The sequence below is a fragment of the Oncorhynchus mykiss genome, chromosome 1, assembly GCF_057628025.1.
Source record: "Oncorhynchus mykiss isolate SJ-2025 chromosome 1, ASM5762802v1, whole genome shotgun sequence".
Lineage (NCBI taxonomy): Eukaryota > Metazoa > Chordata > Actinopteri > Salmoniformes > Salmonidae > Oncorhynchus > Oncorhynchus mykiss.
This window is the reverse complement of record NC_143022.1, coordinates 24736899-24752879: the sequence shown is the minus strand read 5'-3', so window position 1 is coordinate 24752879 and position 15981 is coordinate 24736899. Positions and strand designations below refer to the sequence as shown.

Here is a 15981-nt window from a genome sequence, read left to right as displayed (position 1 = left end):
AACATGACAGTTTTGTGTTAATGTGTTAGGTGCCAGTCATTCACCCATGTGCATGCCCCAAAGCTCAGAGCTGGCATGTCCATCTGCTGGCATGATTACACATGACCCATGCTTTCTCTTTGGGGTTACTACAATTAACCCAGACAAACCCCAACACCAAACACCAAGCCAGGACTAAAATGTAACTAACAACTCTCTAAAGCCTACACTGTAGCTTCGTCAGAAGAAAAGTTTTAAGTAAAAGAAGAAATAACAGGGTATTGTTTGGACACAACTGTGACATGAGGCTGATATTATTCATACTACCAAGATCAAAGCGAATGCAGAGGCAAACATATGCCGCTCCGCACATAGCTGGAGATGTAGACCTGCATTCACTGAATAATACCAATCCTGCTGTAATATTGATTGTTAGCCTGAGGTGGTCGCTCAGCGGATAGAGATAATAAGCTGCTCAGCAAAGAGGACTGGAGGGAACAAGGTTAATGTACTGTATGTAGAAATGTTCATGCACTCATAATGATGTCGCTTTTATTGATTGGTGCTCCCTGCCATCCCTTCTGATTCTTTACTAATTTGTTATCATTTTGTCATCGTACGTTAGCATGTGTTTCAGGGATAAATGCATCTCTTGGTCATTGAAGATGCGACTCATGCATTTTCTATACAGTAGTTGTTAGCCAGGAATTGACTGGAGGGAATATCCATCTCTATGAAATCTGGATTTTAGATGGAAAACCGAGCTTGCAGTAAGCTTGGGAGTAACCAAGTGTGGACCGACAACACGGCGTGGCTGGCTGTGTGTCTGCTCTGTGTTAGGCATTCAGAACACCCTTACAGCTCTCTGTCACAGTGGAGACATTGACACCAAGGCTTGGTCAAGGAGCTCAATATGACCAGTGCTGCCTACCAGTGTCTGCCTGCTTGGCCATTTGATACATATACCAGGGCATCAGCCCAGGCCACAACACTGTTTTACTCACCCACACATTGAGACGTACATCTCACCTCGTCTCCCACACCTTCACCCCCCTTCCTTCCTTCCTTCCTTCCTTCCTTCCTTCCTTCCTTCCTTCCTTCCTTCCTTCCTTCCTTCCTTCCTTCCTTCCTTCCTTCCTTCCTTCCTTCCTTCCTTCCTTCCTTCCTTCCTTCCTTCCTTCCTTCCTTCCTTCCTTCCTTCCTTTCTCCTTCTACCACTTCTGTGACTGGTTGTAGTTGTTGAAACAGCTCTCATGCCTGACTGAGCATCACTTTCCCCCAGCAGTACTGCAGACCGGCATCCACGCATGTCATTTAGAATGGGGATCATTGACAACTCTTTCCACCCCCAGTTTGCTTTCAGAGCAAGTGACAGATTGACAGCATGTTGTCACTGTATCAGAATCAACAAAACAATTCATATAAGGATGTATAACCAGAACATAGCGTGTCTTCAGACATCTTGTTCTTTGTTTGGCCTATTGCCACATCATCCATATGGATCGAAAGAGATAAGTATTTTACCATGCTTTGGAGTTGGCAATTTTGTCCACATTTGAAAATAATGATGTGCAATTTGAGCTTGACGCACAGGGAGATGTCAGAGCTGTTCTGCCTTTGTTCATTGTCATAGATAGTTACATTTTTGTACATCATTCATGTATAGTATTTTCTGAAGAAGTCTTTATTCTTGTCTTTTTTTTGTTAAACTGCATAACTTCTCAAAAGTGAAGAAGATAACTGTAAATGTCCCAGTTGCTTATCTGATGGGCTGAGCATGAATTCTACGTGAAACTCAGTTTGATTAATAAATAGATTATGGGGACAGGTGGTCTTAAATCTGTAATTACCATATTATTAAGCAATGGCCTCTCATATGTGGATCAGATTAACAGTGCAGGGAAGCCAATTCAATCCCTGGCTCCAAGAATGTTTGAGATGTCACCGGAAAGGTAATGAGACCAAGCAGAGAGAAAGAAGCCTGCTGTCTACCTCATGGTTCTGTAATCTAGGAGGAGGACGGTAGGGGTTTACATCCCTGGCCCCTACTCTATTCATATTCACTGCCTTTAATTAGCCACTGCTCTTCATTTGGGCTTAATCCTCCCCCTTGGCTATGCCAGATCATTGATATATTCACTGCACCGTGTGGGGAGATCACCTAAATTCAATTTAGTTGTATGCATGTGGATAGAATAATCTCAGCCTTTCAAATAATTACCCCCCGCCCCCCCCCCCCAAAAAAAAACATAATTGGATATGTTAGAGAAATGTTATTGGATTTCTCCAATATGGTCCACATCTGTAAACTGAGATTGAATTCTCCAATATGGTCCACATTTGTAAACTGAGATTGAATTCTCCAATATGGTCCACATCTGTAAATTGAGATTGATTACTCCAATATGGTCCACATCTGTAAACTGAGATTGAATTCTCCAATATGGTCCACATCTGTAAACTGAGATTGATTACTCCAATATGGTCCACATCTGTAAACTGAGATTGATTTCTCCAATATGGTCCACATCTGTAAACTGAGATTGAATTCTCCAATATGGTCCACATCTGTAAACTGATATTGATTCCTCCAACTGCATATATAGATTAGAAAGCTAAGTGATTGCAGGTCAGGAAATATTTGATGTCATCGTCATTTGACTTTGCAATATTCCTTTGTTGCAGTGTGCAGCTCCTCCATGGTCTTTCTCTGTTGGTGTTTGATGAAAATCTAGCCAGGGAGACTGTATAAATCCTGTACTGGGATTTCACCAAATATGGCCTAACTCGTTATCAAATGTATACAGATAACATTAACATTTAGCCAGCTTGCCTAGAGAATACCGTACAGTGTATTTAATGGGCAATCTTTTATATCTGGCATAGCTATTGCCACTTACTGAACACTCACATACTATAGGGACCTTGTTAAATTGGGCATCACCAACTTTACCTTTAACTGATGAAAAACCCTTGTGTCTCATTTATCCTGGTAAGTGTATGTGGCAGGCTGATCAATTCCCAGTCCACCTAGAAAATGGGAGCTATTTGTATTCAGGCCACACCTCCCTACGCATAATTCCATGTGCAATACTGTACAAAAGAGGTAAAAAATTATTTATGTATGCATTTCTCTGTTGTCACATATTGTATCCAATGTCCCTCCGTACCTGTCGCATGCTAAGTTAGCCATTTTAAAGCAGATACTAATGTATAATACATAACCATGATTAAGTTATATGTGACTTGCCATTCAGCATATAGGCTACTGGACTCCCATGTGTGTTCCTAGCTGCATGCCACCTTGACCTTTCCAAAGGTTAATTTGATGTTTTATTCAGGTTAGTAGAAGATATGCAAATGGCTATTCTCACAGGCCATAATCAGTCAGTGCTGTGGCCAAACCCCCCTTGGGCTATCTTTATATCATGCTAACCTCGGTTTATTGTCTCTATGTTGTTAATTAAGTACATCTTTTCAAAGGTATGTTGTGATGGTACTGAGTAATAAAAAAGGCCATCTGCCAACCAGAGGAGGCTCATAATAATGTCTGGAACAGAGCAAGTGGAATGACTTCAAACACATAGAAGCAATGTGTTTGATACCATTCCACTTATTCCACTCCAGCCATTACCATGAGCCTGTCCTCCCCAATTAAGGTGCCACCAACCTCCTGTGCTGCCCCCCCACCCACCCACACACACACACACACACACACACACACACACACACACACACACACACACACACACATATACACACACACGTCATAAAGGTGTTTTATTCATGTTGTAGGTACTGTAGGAAGCCTTTGATCACCATTCTTCAAAGCGACTTAATGCACACGTGGAAAAATGAACCCAGGGTACTCTGTCCTTGGACAGAACAGAACACACAATACTGCACAAAGCCAAGTTAGTCCATGTACTGCAGGCAAATATCTCATCATTTAAAGAAACAGAAAAAGTCTCTGTGAGTGACTCTCCCCCCCATCCAGACCTGCGTGTTACGTAGTGTATAGCGATGGCTGCGATGTCCATTTGGCATGCACACTCCGCTTTTCACGATCTCTGACCCCATCTTGTAAATCAGAAAGGTTATCTCTCTTTTGTCAACTGGTGAATCAATAAGTATACAAGCACACAGCTAGCTAAGATCATGTTAATGAAATGTCCTCCAGGTCCAGGTGTTTTATCTCTCTTTCCATATGTTGGATCTAGTGTGCTGCGCTGTACTACCCACTAGGCCCTCAGAGACCCAGGCAGGAGGAAGCAGGCAGCAGGAAGCGGGCAGCAAAAAGCGGGCAGCAGGCAGCAGGAAGCAGGGTGCACATCATGTGGAACTAAAGGGATTAGACATGCTAACTGCCACTTCATAGTCTTCTCTGGTCCATGGACAAATGTAACAAATGTGATAATAATGTCAAGAAAGATGTCAAAAGCGGAAAGTAGTTTTCCCATGTGGATGAAAGACAGAAAGAATACAATGGGCACGTTCAATATTTTATTCAGATATGAGCATTGTGAGGACTATTCATTTGACCCATTCTCCTTATCTTAATGAATAAGAAATGTCTGGACAAATGTATCTTAAGGGGTAAAATAGAGGAAACGACATGATGTCGTATAAAGGCTTGTTTGAAGCAGCAGAGCTAACAGTGATACCCAGTCTGTCTCATCAGAACCCCACACCTCATCACAGGAGCTGCCTGGGTGTGAGGATCTGGAAAGCCGGGGTGTGAGGGGGTCGTGGGTGGGAGTGTGTTAGGCGTGTTGTTTAAGGGGATAATTATGATTAATAATTCAAATCATTATTAATGTTTTGAGCATCACAGGGTATGAACATCACACCCCTCCTGTTCTCCAACCCTCATTAATCCTTTGTTAAAATAATGTGAGTCTTACTGTACAGTATGTGCTCATGCTCACGCACTGTGATATTCTATTTTCAATATTGAAATTCACGGTCACCCACCAAAGCACATGAATTTAAAAGTGTATTTGCTCTGGGTGGTTCTACAAAGAAGACCTTTAGCTCTTCCCTGCTATCATTTTCAAATTTGTCATCCGTGTCGTTCACATTAATGTGACAATATTGATTTAGCCAGGGATGGTGCAGGGCCTGTGTTTGTTGAGGGAAGGGCTAAGTCCAAATCATATCCACCCGCTTCCAGACTCAGCCTACGGTTAGCCAAATCAAATCAAATTATTTGTCACATACACATGGTTAGCAGATGTTAATGGGAGTGTAGCGAAATGCTTGTGCTTCTAGTTCCGACAATGCAGTAATAACCAAAGAGTAATCTAACCTAACAATTCCAAAACTACTACCTTATACAAACATGTGTAAAGGGATAAGAATATGTACATAAAGATATATGAATGAGTGATGGTACAGAACGGCATAGGCAAGATGCAGTAGATGGTATAGAGTACAGTATATACATATGAGATGAGTCATGTAGGGTATATAAACATAAAGTGGCAGAGTTTAAAGTGGCTAGGATTACATATTACATTATGTATTACATAAAGGTGGCAAGATGCAGTAGATGATATAGAGTACAGTATATACATATACATATCAGATGAGAAATGTAGGGAATGTAAACATTATATTAAGTGGCATTGTTTAAAGTGGCTAGTGATACATTTTTACATCAATTTCCATCAATTTCCATTATTAAAGTGGCTGGAGTTGAGTCAGTATGTTGGCAGCAGCCACTCAATGTTAGTGGTGGCTGTTTAACAGTCTGATGGCCTTGAGATAGAAGCTGTTTTTCAGTCTCTCAGTCCCTGCTTTGATGCACCTGTACTGACCTCACCTTCTGGATGATAGCGGGGTGAACAGGCAGTGGCTCGGGTGGTTCTTGATGATCTTTATGGCCTTCCTGTGACATCGGGTGGTGTAGGTGTCCTGGAGGGTAGGTAGTTTGCCCCGGTGATGCGTTGTGCAAACCTCACTATCCTCTGGAGAGCCTTACGGTTGTGGGCGGAGTTGCCGTACCAGGCGGTGATACAGCCCGAGAGGATGCTCTCGATTGTGCATCTGTAGAAGTTTGTGAGTGCTTTTGGTGACAAGCCAAATTTCTTCAGCCTCCTGAGGTTGAAGAGGCGCTGCTGCGCCTTCTTCACAACGCTGTCTGTGTGGGTGGACCAATTCAGTTTGTCCATGATGTGTATGCCGAGGAACTTACCCTCTCCACTACTGTCCCATCGATTTGGATAGGGTGGTGCTCCCTCTGCTGTTTCCTGAAGTCCACAATCATCTCCTTAGTTTTGTTGACGTTGAGTGTGAGATTATTTTCCTGACACCACACTCCGGGGCCCTCACCTCCTCCCTGTAGGCCGTCTCGTCGTTGTTGGTCATCAAGCCTACCACTGTAGTGTTGTCCTCAAACTTGATGATTGAGTTGGAGGCGTGCATGGCCACACAGTCGTGGGTGAACAGGGTGTACAGGAGAGGGCTCAGAACGCACCTTGTGGGGCCCCAGTATTGAGGATCAGCGGGGTGGAGATGTTGTTACCTACCCTCACCACCTGGGTGCGGCCGGTCAGGAAGTCCAGTACCCAGTTGCACAGGGCGGGATCAAGACCCAGGGTCTTGAGCTTGATGACGAGTTTGGAGGGTACTATGTTGTTAAATGCTGAGCTGTAGTCGATGAACAGCATTCTCACATAGGTATTCCTCTTGTCCAGATGGGTTAGGGCAGTGTGCAGTGTGGTTGCGATTGCGTCGTCTGTGGACCTATTGGGGGGTAGGGTGGAGGTGATATGCTCCTTGACTAGTCTCTCAAAGCACTTCATGATGATGGAAGTGAGTGCTACGGGGCGGTAGTCGTTTAGCTCAGTTACCTTAGCTTTCTTGGGAACAGGAACAATGGTGGCCCTCTTGAAGCATGTGGGAACAGCAGACTGGGATAAGGATTGATTGAATATGTCCGCAAACACACCAGCCAGCTGGTCTGCGCATGCTCTGAGGACGCTGCTGGGGATGCCGTCTGGGCCTGCAGCCTTGCGAGGGTTAACACGTTTAAATGTTTTACTCACGTCGGCTGCAGTGAAGGAGAGCCCGCAGGTTTTGGTAGCGGGCCGTGTCAGTGGCACTGTATTGTACTCAAAGCAAGCAAGCAAAAAAGTTATTTAGTCTGTCTGGGAGCAAGACATCGTGGCCTGGAGATGAGATGGAGGGTCTCCAGTTCCTTCCCAGGCACGGTGTGATGACTGTTTGGGGCTGGTCTGGAGGATAAGACTGTCCTTCACTACTTCTGCCTGTCCTGACGGTAAATGACCACAGATGCATAGTGTTGTTTCTCAACATTTATTTTTTATTCTCTCTCTCTCTCTCTCTCTCTCTCTCTCTCTCTCTCTCTGTCCCCCTCTCTCTTTCCCTCCCTCCCTCCCTCCCTCCCTCCCTCCCTCCCTCCCTCCCTCCCTCCCTCCCTCCCTCCCTCTCCACAGGAGGCTGGAAGAAGTGGTGTTTGAGTGTGGCTGTGATATCCGCTGGATCCAGCTGTGGCAGCAGCGAGGGGAGGCTGGCCTGAACACCCAGCAACTCTTCTGCAACAACGGAGCCTCCAAGATCCCTCTGCAGGCTATGAATATCTCACTCTGTGGTACGAACCACTGGCGCCACGTTCCCTGCTTCACACTCCTCAATCATCCCATGGTAGAATAATAGGGAGCACTTTACTTGGAATGGCTGTCATAGAGCCTAGACTATTCACATCGAATTCTTAAGAATGACCTAAACGCCTGTCATAACTCATCTCATGACAGCCTGGCCAAAAAGAGTCATGACAACTCACTGTTCTGAAACTCTGCTTGTTCCTTCCTTTCCCTTTCCCAAATAGAATTCACAATAGCTCAAAGTGTCTCAGTGAGAATTTCAAGCGTGCTGTGTCTAGGTTCTATTGTATTCCCTCTCTGTCTCTCTCTCTCTCTCTTTCCCTCCCTCTCTCCACCTTTCTCTCTCTGTCTCTCAGACCTGCCGGACATCAGTGTGACGCACTTTAACCTCACGGTTGTTGAGGGGGACAGAGTCACCATCACCTGTAATGGATCTGGATCCCCCCTACCTGAGGTGGACTGGACCGTCATTGACCTCCACTCCATCAACACTCACCAGGTGGGCTAGGGGACAAACCAGGGGACACACAATGCGCTTTGTGATTCTATTGATCACTGGGTTGTACACTATGTCTACTAAAGTATGTGGACACCCCTTATCAGTGGATTTGGCTATTTCAGCCACACCCATTGCTGACAGGTGTCATAAAAATCGAGCACACAGCAATGCAGTCTCCATTGGCAGTAGAATGGCCTTACTTACTTACTGGCCTTTACTAAAGAGCTCGGTGACTTTCAACGTGGCACCGTCATAGGAGGCCACCTTTCCAACAAGTCAGTTCGTCAAATTTCCGCCCTGCTAGAGCTGCTGTCAACTGTAAGCGCTGTTATTGTGAAGTGGAAACGTTTAAGAGTGACAACGGCTCAGCCGCGAAGTGGTAGGCCACACAAGCAGAATGGGACCACTGAATGTTGAAGCGCGTAGCGCGTAAACATTTCCTGCACTCGGTTGCAACACTCACTACCGCGTTCCAAACTGCCTCTGTAAGCAACGTCAGCACAATAACTTTTCGGCGTGAGCTTTATGAAATGGATTTTCATGGCCGAGCAGACGCACAAAAGCCTAAGATCACCTGCAATGCCAAGCATTGGCTGGAGTGGTGTGAAGCACTCCGCCAAAGGACTCTGGAGCAGTGGAAACGCGTTATCTGTAGTGATGAATCACACTTCACCATTTGGCAGTCCGACAGACAAATTTGTTTTTTGGCAGATACCAGGACGGCAGGGTAGCCTAGTGGTTAGAGCGTTGGACGAGTAACCGGAAGGATGCAAGTTCAAATCCCCGAGCTCACAAGGTACAAATCTGTCGTTCTGTTCCCCTGAACAGGCAGTTAACCCACTGTTCCTAGGCCGTCATTGAAAATAAGAATTTGTTCTTAACTGACTTGCCTAGTTAAATAAAGGTCAAATAAATTTTAAAAAATAAAAAAGGACAATGTTACCTGACCCAATGCATAGTGCCAAATGTAAAGTTTGGTGGAGGAATAATGAGCTGTTTTTCATGGTTCTGGCTCCCAGTGAATGGAAATCTTAATGCTATAGCATACATTCTAGACGATTATGTGCTTCCAACTTTGTGGCAACAGTTTTGGGAAGGCCCTTTCCTGTTTCAGCATGACAATGCCCAAATCGAGGTCCATACATGACAGTGCACAAAGCGAGGTCCATACAGAAATGGTTTGTCGAAATTAGTGTGGAAGAACTTGACTGGCCTACACAAAGCCCTGGCATCAACCTCATTAAACACCTTTGGGATAAATTGGAACGGAGACTGCAAGCCAGGCTTAATCTCCCAGCATCAGTGCACCACCTCACTAATGCTCTTGTGGCTGAATGGAAGCAAGTCCCAGTAGTAATGTTCCAACATCTAGTGGAAAGCCTTCCCAGAAGAGTGGAGGCTGTTATAACAGCAAAGGGGGGACCAAGCCATATTAATACCAATGATTTTGGAATAAGATGTTCGACAAGCAGGTCTCCACATACTTTTGGTCATGTAATGTACCATTGTGATTTGTGTATATCTAGCTGCATGAAACTACCTGGCTTGTGACCTTGGAGTTTGTGTTAGCTACAGTACAACTTCAGGGTCAGTGCCATTTAGATTCCAGTTAGTTATGAAATTCAGTTGTTGTGCAATAGAGAATGTCCATGTCCAATTGTGTGTTTCTGATTTCACAGCTTTCTGAAACCCTGGAAATGTTTAACATGCAGAATATTACATCTAAAATCTTTAATGGAGTTTGTCTGCCGCTATGCTATGAGGTTGTCAAGCACCTTTATCTTTATCCTACTGTATCACTCACTCCTCTCTCTTTCTCTCCTGCTCTGTTCCAGTCCACTGTGTACTGGCCCAATGTCCACTCCATCAATCTGACCCTGTTCAACGTGAGTCGTGATGACAACTTCTACATGCTGACCTGTATAGCAGAGAACAAAGTGGGGATGGCGAACACCTCAATTCAGCTCACTGTCCATTGTACGTAGTGATAACCAATTCCACTTCAAAGTTTGTATTAATCAAATTGCACATCGCAAACACTGTGTTTGCTGTTTGATGGAGCTAATATTCAGCTCACTCTCCAATGCATGTACAGAATGCAAATATTCAGATCACAGTCAGCCCATGAATGCTGCAGATGTTGTCAAGCACCTTGTTACACCACTATTTAGCTTTTATATGCAGACAACGTTTAATTACATTTTATTCCTCAAATTGTGCTATGAATTCTTTCTGTGCATCTAAGTTACATGTACAGTGGATTCGGAAAGTATTCAGACCCCTTGAATTTTTCCACATTTTGTTACGTTACAGCCTTATTCTAAGATTGATAAAGATACAAATAATAATAATAATATAATCAATTTACACACAATACCCCATAATGACAAAGCAAAACCAGCTTTTTACAATTTTTTTGCAAATGTCTTAAAAAACAACAACAGATATCACATTTACATAAGTATTCAAACACTTTTACTCAGTACATTGTTGAAGCACCTTTTTGAAGCACCGATTACAGCATTGAGTCTTCTTGGGTATGACACTACAAGCGTGGCACACCTGTATTTGGGGAGTTTCTCCCATTCTTCTCTGCAGATCCTCTCAAGCTCTGTCAGGTTGGATGGGGAGCGTCTATGCACAGCGATTTTCAGGTCTCTCCAGAGATGTTCGATCAGGTTCAAGTCTGGGCTCTGGCTGGGCCACTCAAGGACATTAAGAGGCTTGTCCCAAAGTCACTCCTGCATTGTCTTGGCTGTGTGCTTAAAACCTTTCTGATCTCCCCATCCCGGATCCGGGATCGTGAATACAGACTCAAGCTCATTACCATAACGCAACGTTAACTATTCATGAAAATCGCAAATGAAATGAAATAAATATGCTAGCTCTCAAGCTTAGCCTTTTGTTAACAACACTGTCATCTCAGATTTTCAAAATATGCTTCTCAACCATTGCAAAACAAGCATTTGTGTAACAGTATTGATGGCTAACGTAGCATTTAGCATTAGCATTCAGCTGGCAACATTTACACAAAAAAACAGAAAAGCATTCAAATAAAATCATTTACCTTTGAAGAACTTCAGATGTTTTCAATGAGGAGACTCTCAGATAGCAAATGTTCAGTTTTTCCTGAAAGATTATTTGTTTAGGACAAAAAAAACCCTGTATCCAGGATTGTGTAAATCTATCAGCAAGCTCATTAGCATAACACAACGTTAACTATTTATGAAAATCGCAAATGAAATGAAATAAATATGCCATCTCTCAAGCTTAGCCTTTTGTAAACAACACTGTCATCTCAGATTTTCAAAATATGCTTCTCAACCATAGGAAAACAATCATTTGTGTAAAAGTAGCTAGCTAGCGTTAGCATTTCGCGTTAGCATTTAGCGTTAGCATTAGCGTTAGCATCCAGCACGCAACATTAACAAAAACATAAAAGCCTTCAAATAAAATCATTTACCTTTGAAGAACTTCTGATGTTTTCAATGAGGATACTCTCAGTTAGATAGCAGATGCTCAGTTTTTCCAAAAAGATTCCTTGTGTATTAGAAATAGCTCCGTTTTATACATCACATTTGGCTACCAAAAAAAATCCGAAAATTCAGTCCTCAAAACGCGAACTTTTTTCCAAATGAACTCCATAATATCGACTGAAAACATGGCAAACGTTGTTTAGAATCAATCATCAAGGTGTTTTTCACATATCTCTTCATTGATACATCGTTCTTGGACACATGCTTTCTCCCCTGAATCAAATGGTAAAGTAGAAGCAGCTGGCAATTGCGCACCGAATTCGACGCAGGACACCAGGCGGACACTTGGAAAATGTAGTCTCTTATGGTCAATCTTCCAATGATATGCCTACAAATACGTCACAATGCTGCTAAGACCTTGGGCGAACGACAGAAAGTGTAGGCTCATTTGTTGCGCAATCACAGCCATATAAGGAGAGAATGGAAAACAGAGCTTCAGAAATTCTGCTAATTCCTGGGTGATGCATCATCTTGGTTTCGCCTGTAGAATGAGTTCTGGGGCACTTACAGACAAAATCTTTGCAGATTCTGAAACTTCAGAGTGTTTTCTTTCCAAAACTTCCAAGAATATGCATAGTCAAGCATCTTTTCGTGACAAAATATCGCGCTTAAAACGGGAACGTTTTTTATCCAAAAATGAAATAGCGCCCCTAGAGCTCTAACAGGTTAAGGTCATTGTCCTGTTGGAAGGTGAACCTTTGCCCCAGTCTGTGGTCCAGAGTGCTCTGGAGCAGGTTTTCATTAAGGATCTCTCTGTACTTGGCTCCGTTCATCTTCCCCTCAATCGTGACTAGTCTCCCAGTCCCTGTCGCTGAAACACATCCTCACAGCATGATGCTGCCACCACCATGCTTCACCGTAGGGATGGTGCCAGGTTTCCTCCAGACGTGACGCTTAGCATTCAGGCCAAGAGTTCAATTTTGGTTTCATCAGACCAGAGAATCTTGTTTCTCATGGCCTGAGGGTCCTTTGGGTGTTTTTTGGCAAACTCCAAGTGGGCTGTCATGTGCCTTTTACTGAGGAGTCACTTCCGTCTGGCCAGTCTACCATAAAGGCCTGATTGGTGGATGGCTGCAGAGATGGTTGTTCTTCTGGAAGGTTCTCCCATCTCCACAGAGGAACTCTGGAGCTCTGTCTGTGTGACCATCGGGTTCTTGGTCACCTCCCTGACCAAGGCCCTTCTCCGCAGATTGGTCAGTTTGGTCGGGCAGCCAGCTCTAGGAAGAGTATTGGTGGTTCCAAACTTCTTCCATTTAAGATTGATGGAGGCCACTGTGTTCTTGGGAACCTTCAATGTTGCAGACATTTTTTGGTACACTTCTCCAGATAGGTGCCTCGACACAATCCTGTCTCGGAGCTCTAAGGACAATTTCTTCGACCTCATGACTTGGTTTTTGCTCTGACATACGCTGTCAACTGTGGGACCTTATATAGACAGGTAGGTGCCTTTCCAAATCATGTCCAATCAATTGAATTTACCACAGCTGGACTCCAATTAAGTTGTAGAACCATCTCAAGGATTATCAATGGAAACAGGAGGCACCTGAGCTCAATTTCAAGTCTCATAGCAAAGGGTCTGAATACTTATGTAAATAATATATTTCTGTTTTTATTTTTAATACATTTTCAAACATTTCTAAAAATGAGGTTTTGCTTTGTCACATTCTCCTGTAAAGTAGACTAGTGGTATTTTACAGTATATGTGTAAAATTATTAAAAAGCTAGAATTCAAGCTAGAATTCTTAATTGAAACAATAAAAAAAGCAGTCACCTCGCTTGTGTTTTGTTAAAAAGATGAGGGATGGGCCTGGAGAAGTGTAACCACTCTCAAATTCATTGGCAGAGCTATGGTTGCAAGGACTGACCATCTATGATATCAACATTATAGATTTAACCATGTTTTGTGGCTATTCAGTGTTTTTTTTTTACATGTGCATTGTTTACAAACATTGTTATAATAAACATGTATTTTGGGTTCTGATGGGGTATGACAGTCGAACTAAGCTTATGAGGCATTTATAAGTTATATTCTTCGAGAATCAATGGGTATATATTCTTAATTTATAAGTCCAAAAATGGATGTAGCAACTAAGGATTCCAGCTATAAGGAATAAGCAATCTCCCTTGCATTCTGATGTCTGACTACTGATCATAAACTCCATCTTATAGATAGTAACCCAGAGGTGTCAAACTAATTTGCGGTCTTCACCGAGGTATGGAGGGCCGCGCTTCAAATGTCTAACTGTTCATCAGGAGCTTCATGAAATGGGTTTCCATGGATGAGCAGCCGCTCACAAGCCTAAGATCACCATGCACAATGCCAAGGGTCGGCTGGAGTGGTGTAAAGCTCGCCGCCATTGGACTCTGGAGCAGTGGAAATGCTCTCTCTGGAGTGATGAATCACACTTCACCATCTGTTAGTCTGACGGACGAATCTGGGTTTGGAGGATATCAGGAAAATTCTAACTTCCCTTATGCTTAGTGCCAACAGGTGGAGCTTGGTGTAATGGTCTGGGGATGTTTTTCATGGTTCGGGCCCCTTAGTTCCAGTGAAGGGAAATCTTAACGATACAGCATACAATGACATTCTAGATTATTCTGTGCTTCCAACTTTGTGGCAAAAGTTTGGGGATGGCCCTTTCCTGTTTCAGCATGACAATGCCCCTGTGCTCTAAGCAAGGTCCACATAGAAATGGTTTGTCGAGATCGATGTGGAAAAACTTGACTGGCCTGCACTTTGAGTCCTGGCCTCAACCTCATCGAACACCTTTGGGATGAATTGGAATGCAGACTGCGAGCCAGGCTTTATCTCCAAACATCAGTGCCCAACCTCACTAATGTTCTTGTGGCTGAATGGCTGAATTTCTTCTCAATTATATTCTTTATTATACTTTTTTACTCATACGACCCGTGGGCCAGATTGAATGGGCCATATCTTTGACACCCCTGTTGTAATCCTTTGTTAACTACTCCTATCCATTCCTTCAGTACTCCTATCCATTAAATGCTATCCACTCTAACCTATCCATTCTATCAGTAATCCTATCCTTTATTTGTTCACCATTCTATTACTACTCCTATCCATTATATCAGTAATCCTATTCATTCTATTTTCACCATTCTATTACTACTCCTCTCCATTATATCAGTACTCCTATCCATTCTATTTTCACCATTATATTACTACTCCTCTAAATTTTATCAGTACTCCTATCCATTCTATTTTCACCATTATATTACTACTCCTGTCCATTATATCAGTAATCCTATCCATTCTATTTTCACCATTCTATTACTACTCCTATCCATTATATCAGTAATCCTATTAATTCTATTTTCACCATTATATTACTACTCCTATCCATTCTATCAGTACTCCTATCCTCTCCGTTCTATCAGTACTCCTATCCATTCAATGTTATCCATTCTATCCTCTCCATTCTGTCAGTACTCCTATCCATTCTATCCTCTCCATTCTATCAGTACTCATATCCATTCTACCCTCTCCATTCTATCAGTACTCCTATCCATTCAATGTTATCCATTCTATCTTCTCCATTCTATCAGTACTCCTATCCATTCAATGTTATCCATTCTATCCTCTCCATTCTGTCAGTACTCCTATCCATTCTATCCTCTCCATTCTATCAGTACTCCTATCCATTCTATCTTCTCCATTCTATCAGTACTCATATCCATTCTATCCTCTCCATTCTATCAGTACTCCTATCCATTCAATGTTATCCATTCTATCCTCTCCATTCTGTCAGTAATCCTATCCATTCTATTTTCACCATTCTATTACTGCTTCTATCCATTCTATCAGTACTCCAATACATTCTATCAGTACTCCTATCCATTATATTTTTGCCATTATATTACTAATCCTTTCCATTCTATCAGTACTCCTATCCATTTTATCCTCTCCATTCTATCAATATGCATGTCCATTCTATCCTCTCCATTCTATAACTAGGCCTGCTTTTATCCAATCTAGCAGTTCCATTCTATCAGTACTCCTATCTATTTTATCCTCTCCATTCTATCAATACGCATGTCCATTCTATCCTCTCCATTCTATAACTAGGCCTGCTTTTATCCAATCTAGCAGTTCCATTCTATCAATGCCCAGAGGCCAGTGTATTGAATATTGATGCCTGCAAGCTGCGAGGTGGTTCTCTTGGATGTGAATATTTTATCCATGACAAGGCAGTTGGCCAATAGAGGTGTAACATTATTCTCTCCATACTCAATACATATTGATTCCCAGAGATTATGATGAGATCTGCAAACTCAGGTGGAAACAAGTCTCTCTCTCTCTTATGCTCGCGTACTCTGT

General features: G+C 42.8%; 1 protein-coding gene and 1 long non-coding RNA gene across 3 annotated transcripts in view; one reads left to right on the top strand and one right to left on the bottom strand.

Moving 5' to 3' along the window:
* Window positions 1-11700, bottom strand: part of LOC149985446 (uncharacterized) — a 273803-nt gene extending 262103 nt beyond the window's left edge. The window contains exons 1-2 of the long non-coding RNA XR_016489293.1: window positions 11570-11700; window positions 11174-11235 (exon numbers count right to left, since the gene is read on the bottom strand). This is a non-coding gene — a long non-coding RNA (uncharacterized LOC149985446). The remainder of the gene's footprint in view (window positions 1-11173; window positions 11236-11569) is intronic.
* LOC110510575 (NT-3 growth factor receptor) overlaps window positions 1-15981 on the top strand; it is a 307800-nt gene that overhangs the window by 167138 nt on the left and 124681 nt on the right. For both annotated transcript variants that reach the window (XM_021592045.3, XM_021591958.3), the window contains exons 5-7: window positions 7440-7594; window positions 7964-8106; window positions 9942-10083. In XM_021592045.3, the coding sequence (XP_021447720.1) occupies window positions 7440-7594; window positions 7964-8106; window positions 9942-10083 (440 nt within the window). The remainder of the gene's footprint in view (window positions 1-7439; window positions 7595-7963; window positions 8107-9941; window positions 10084-15981) is intronic.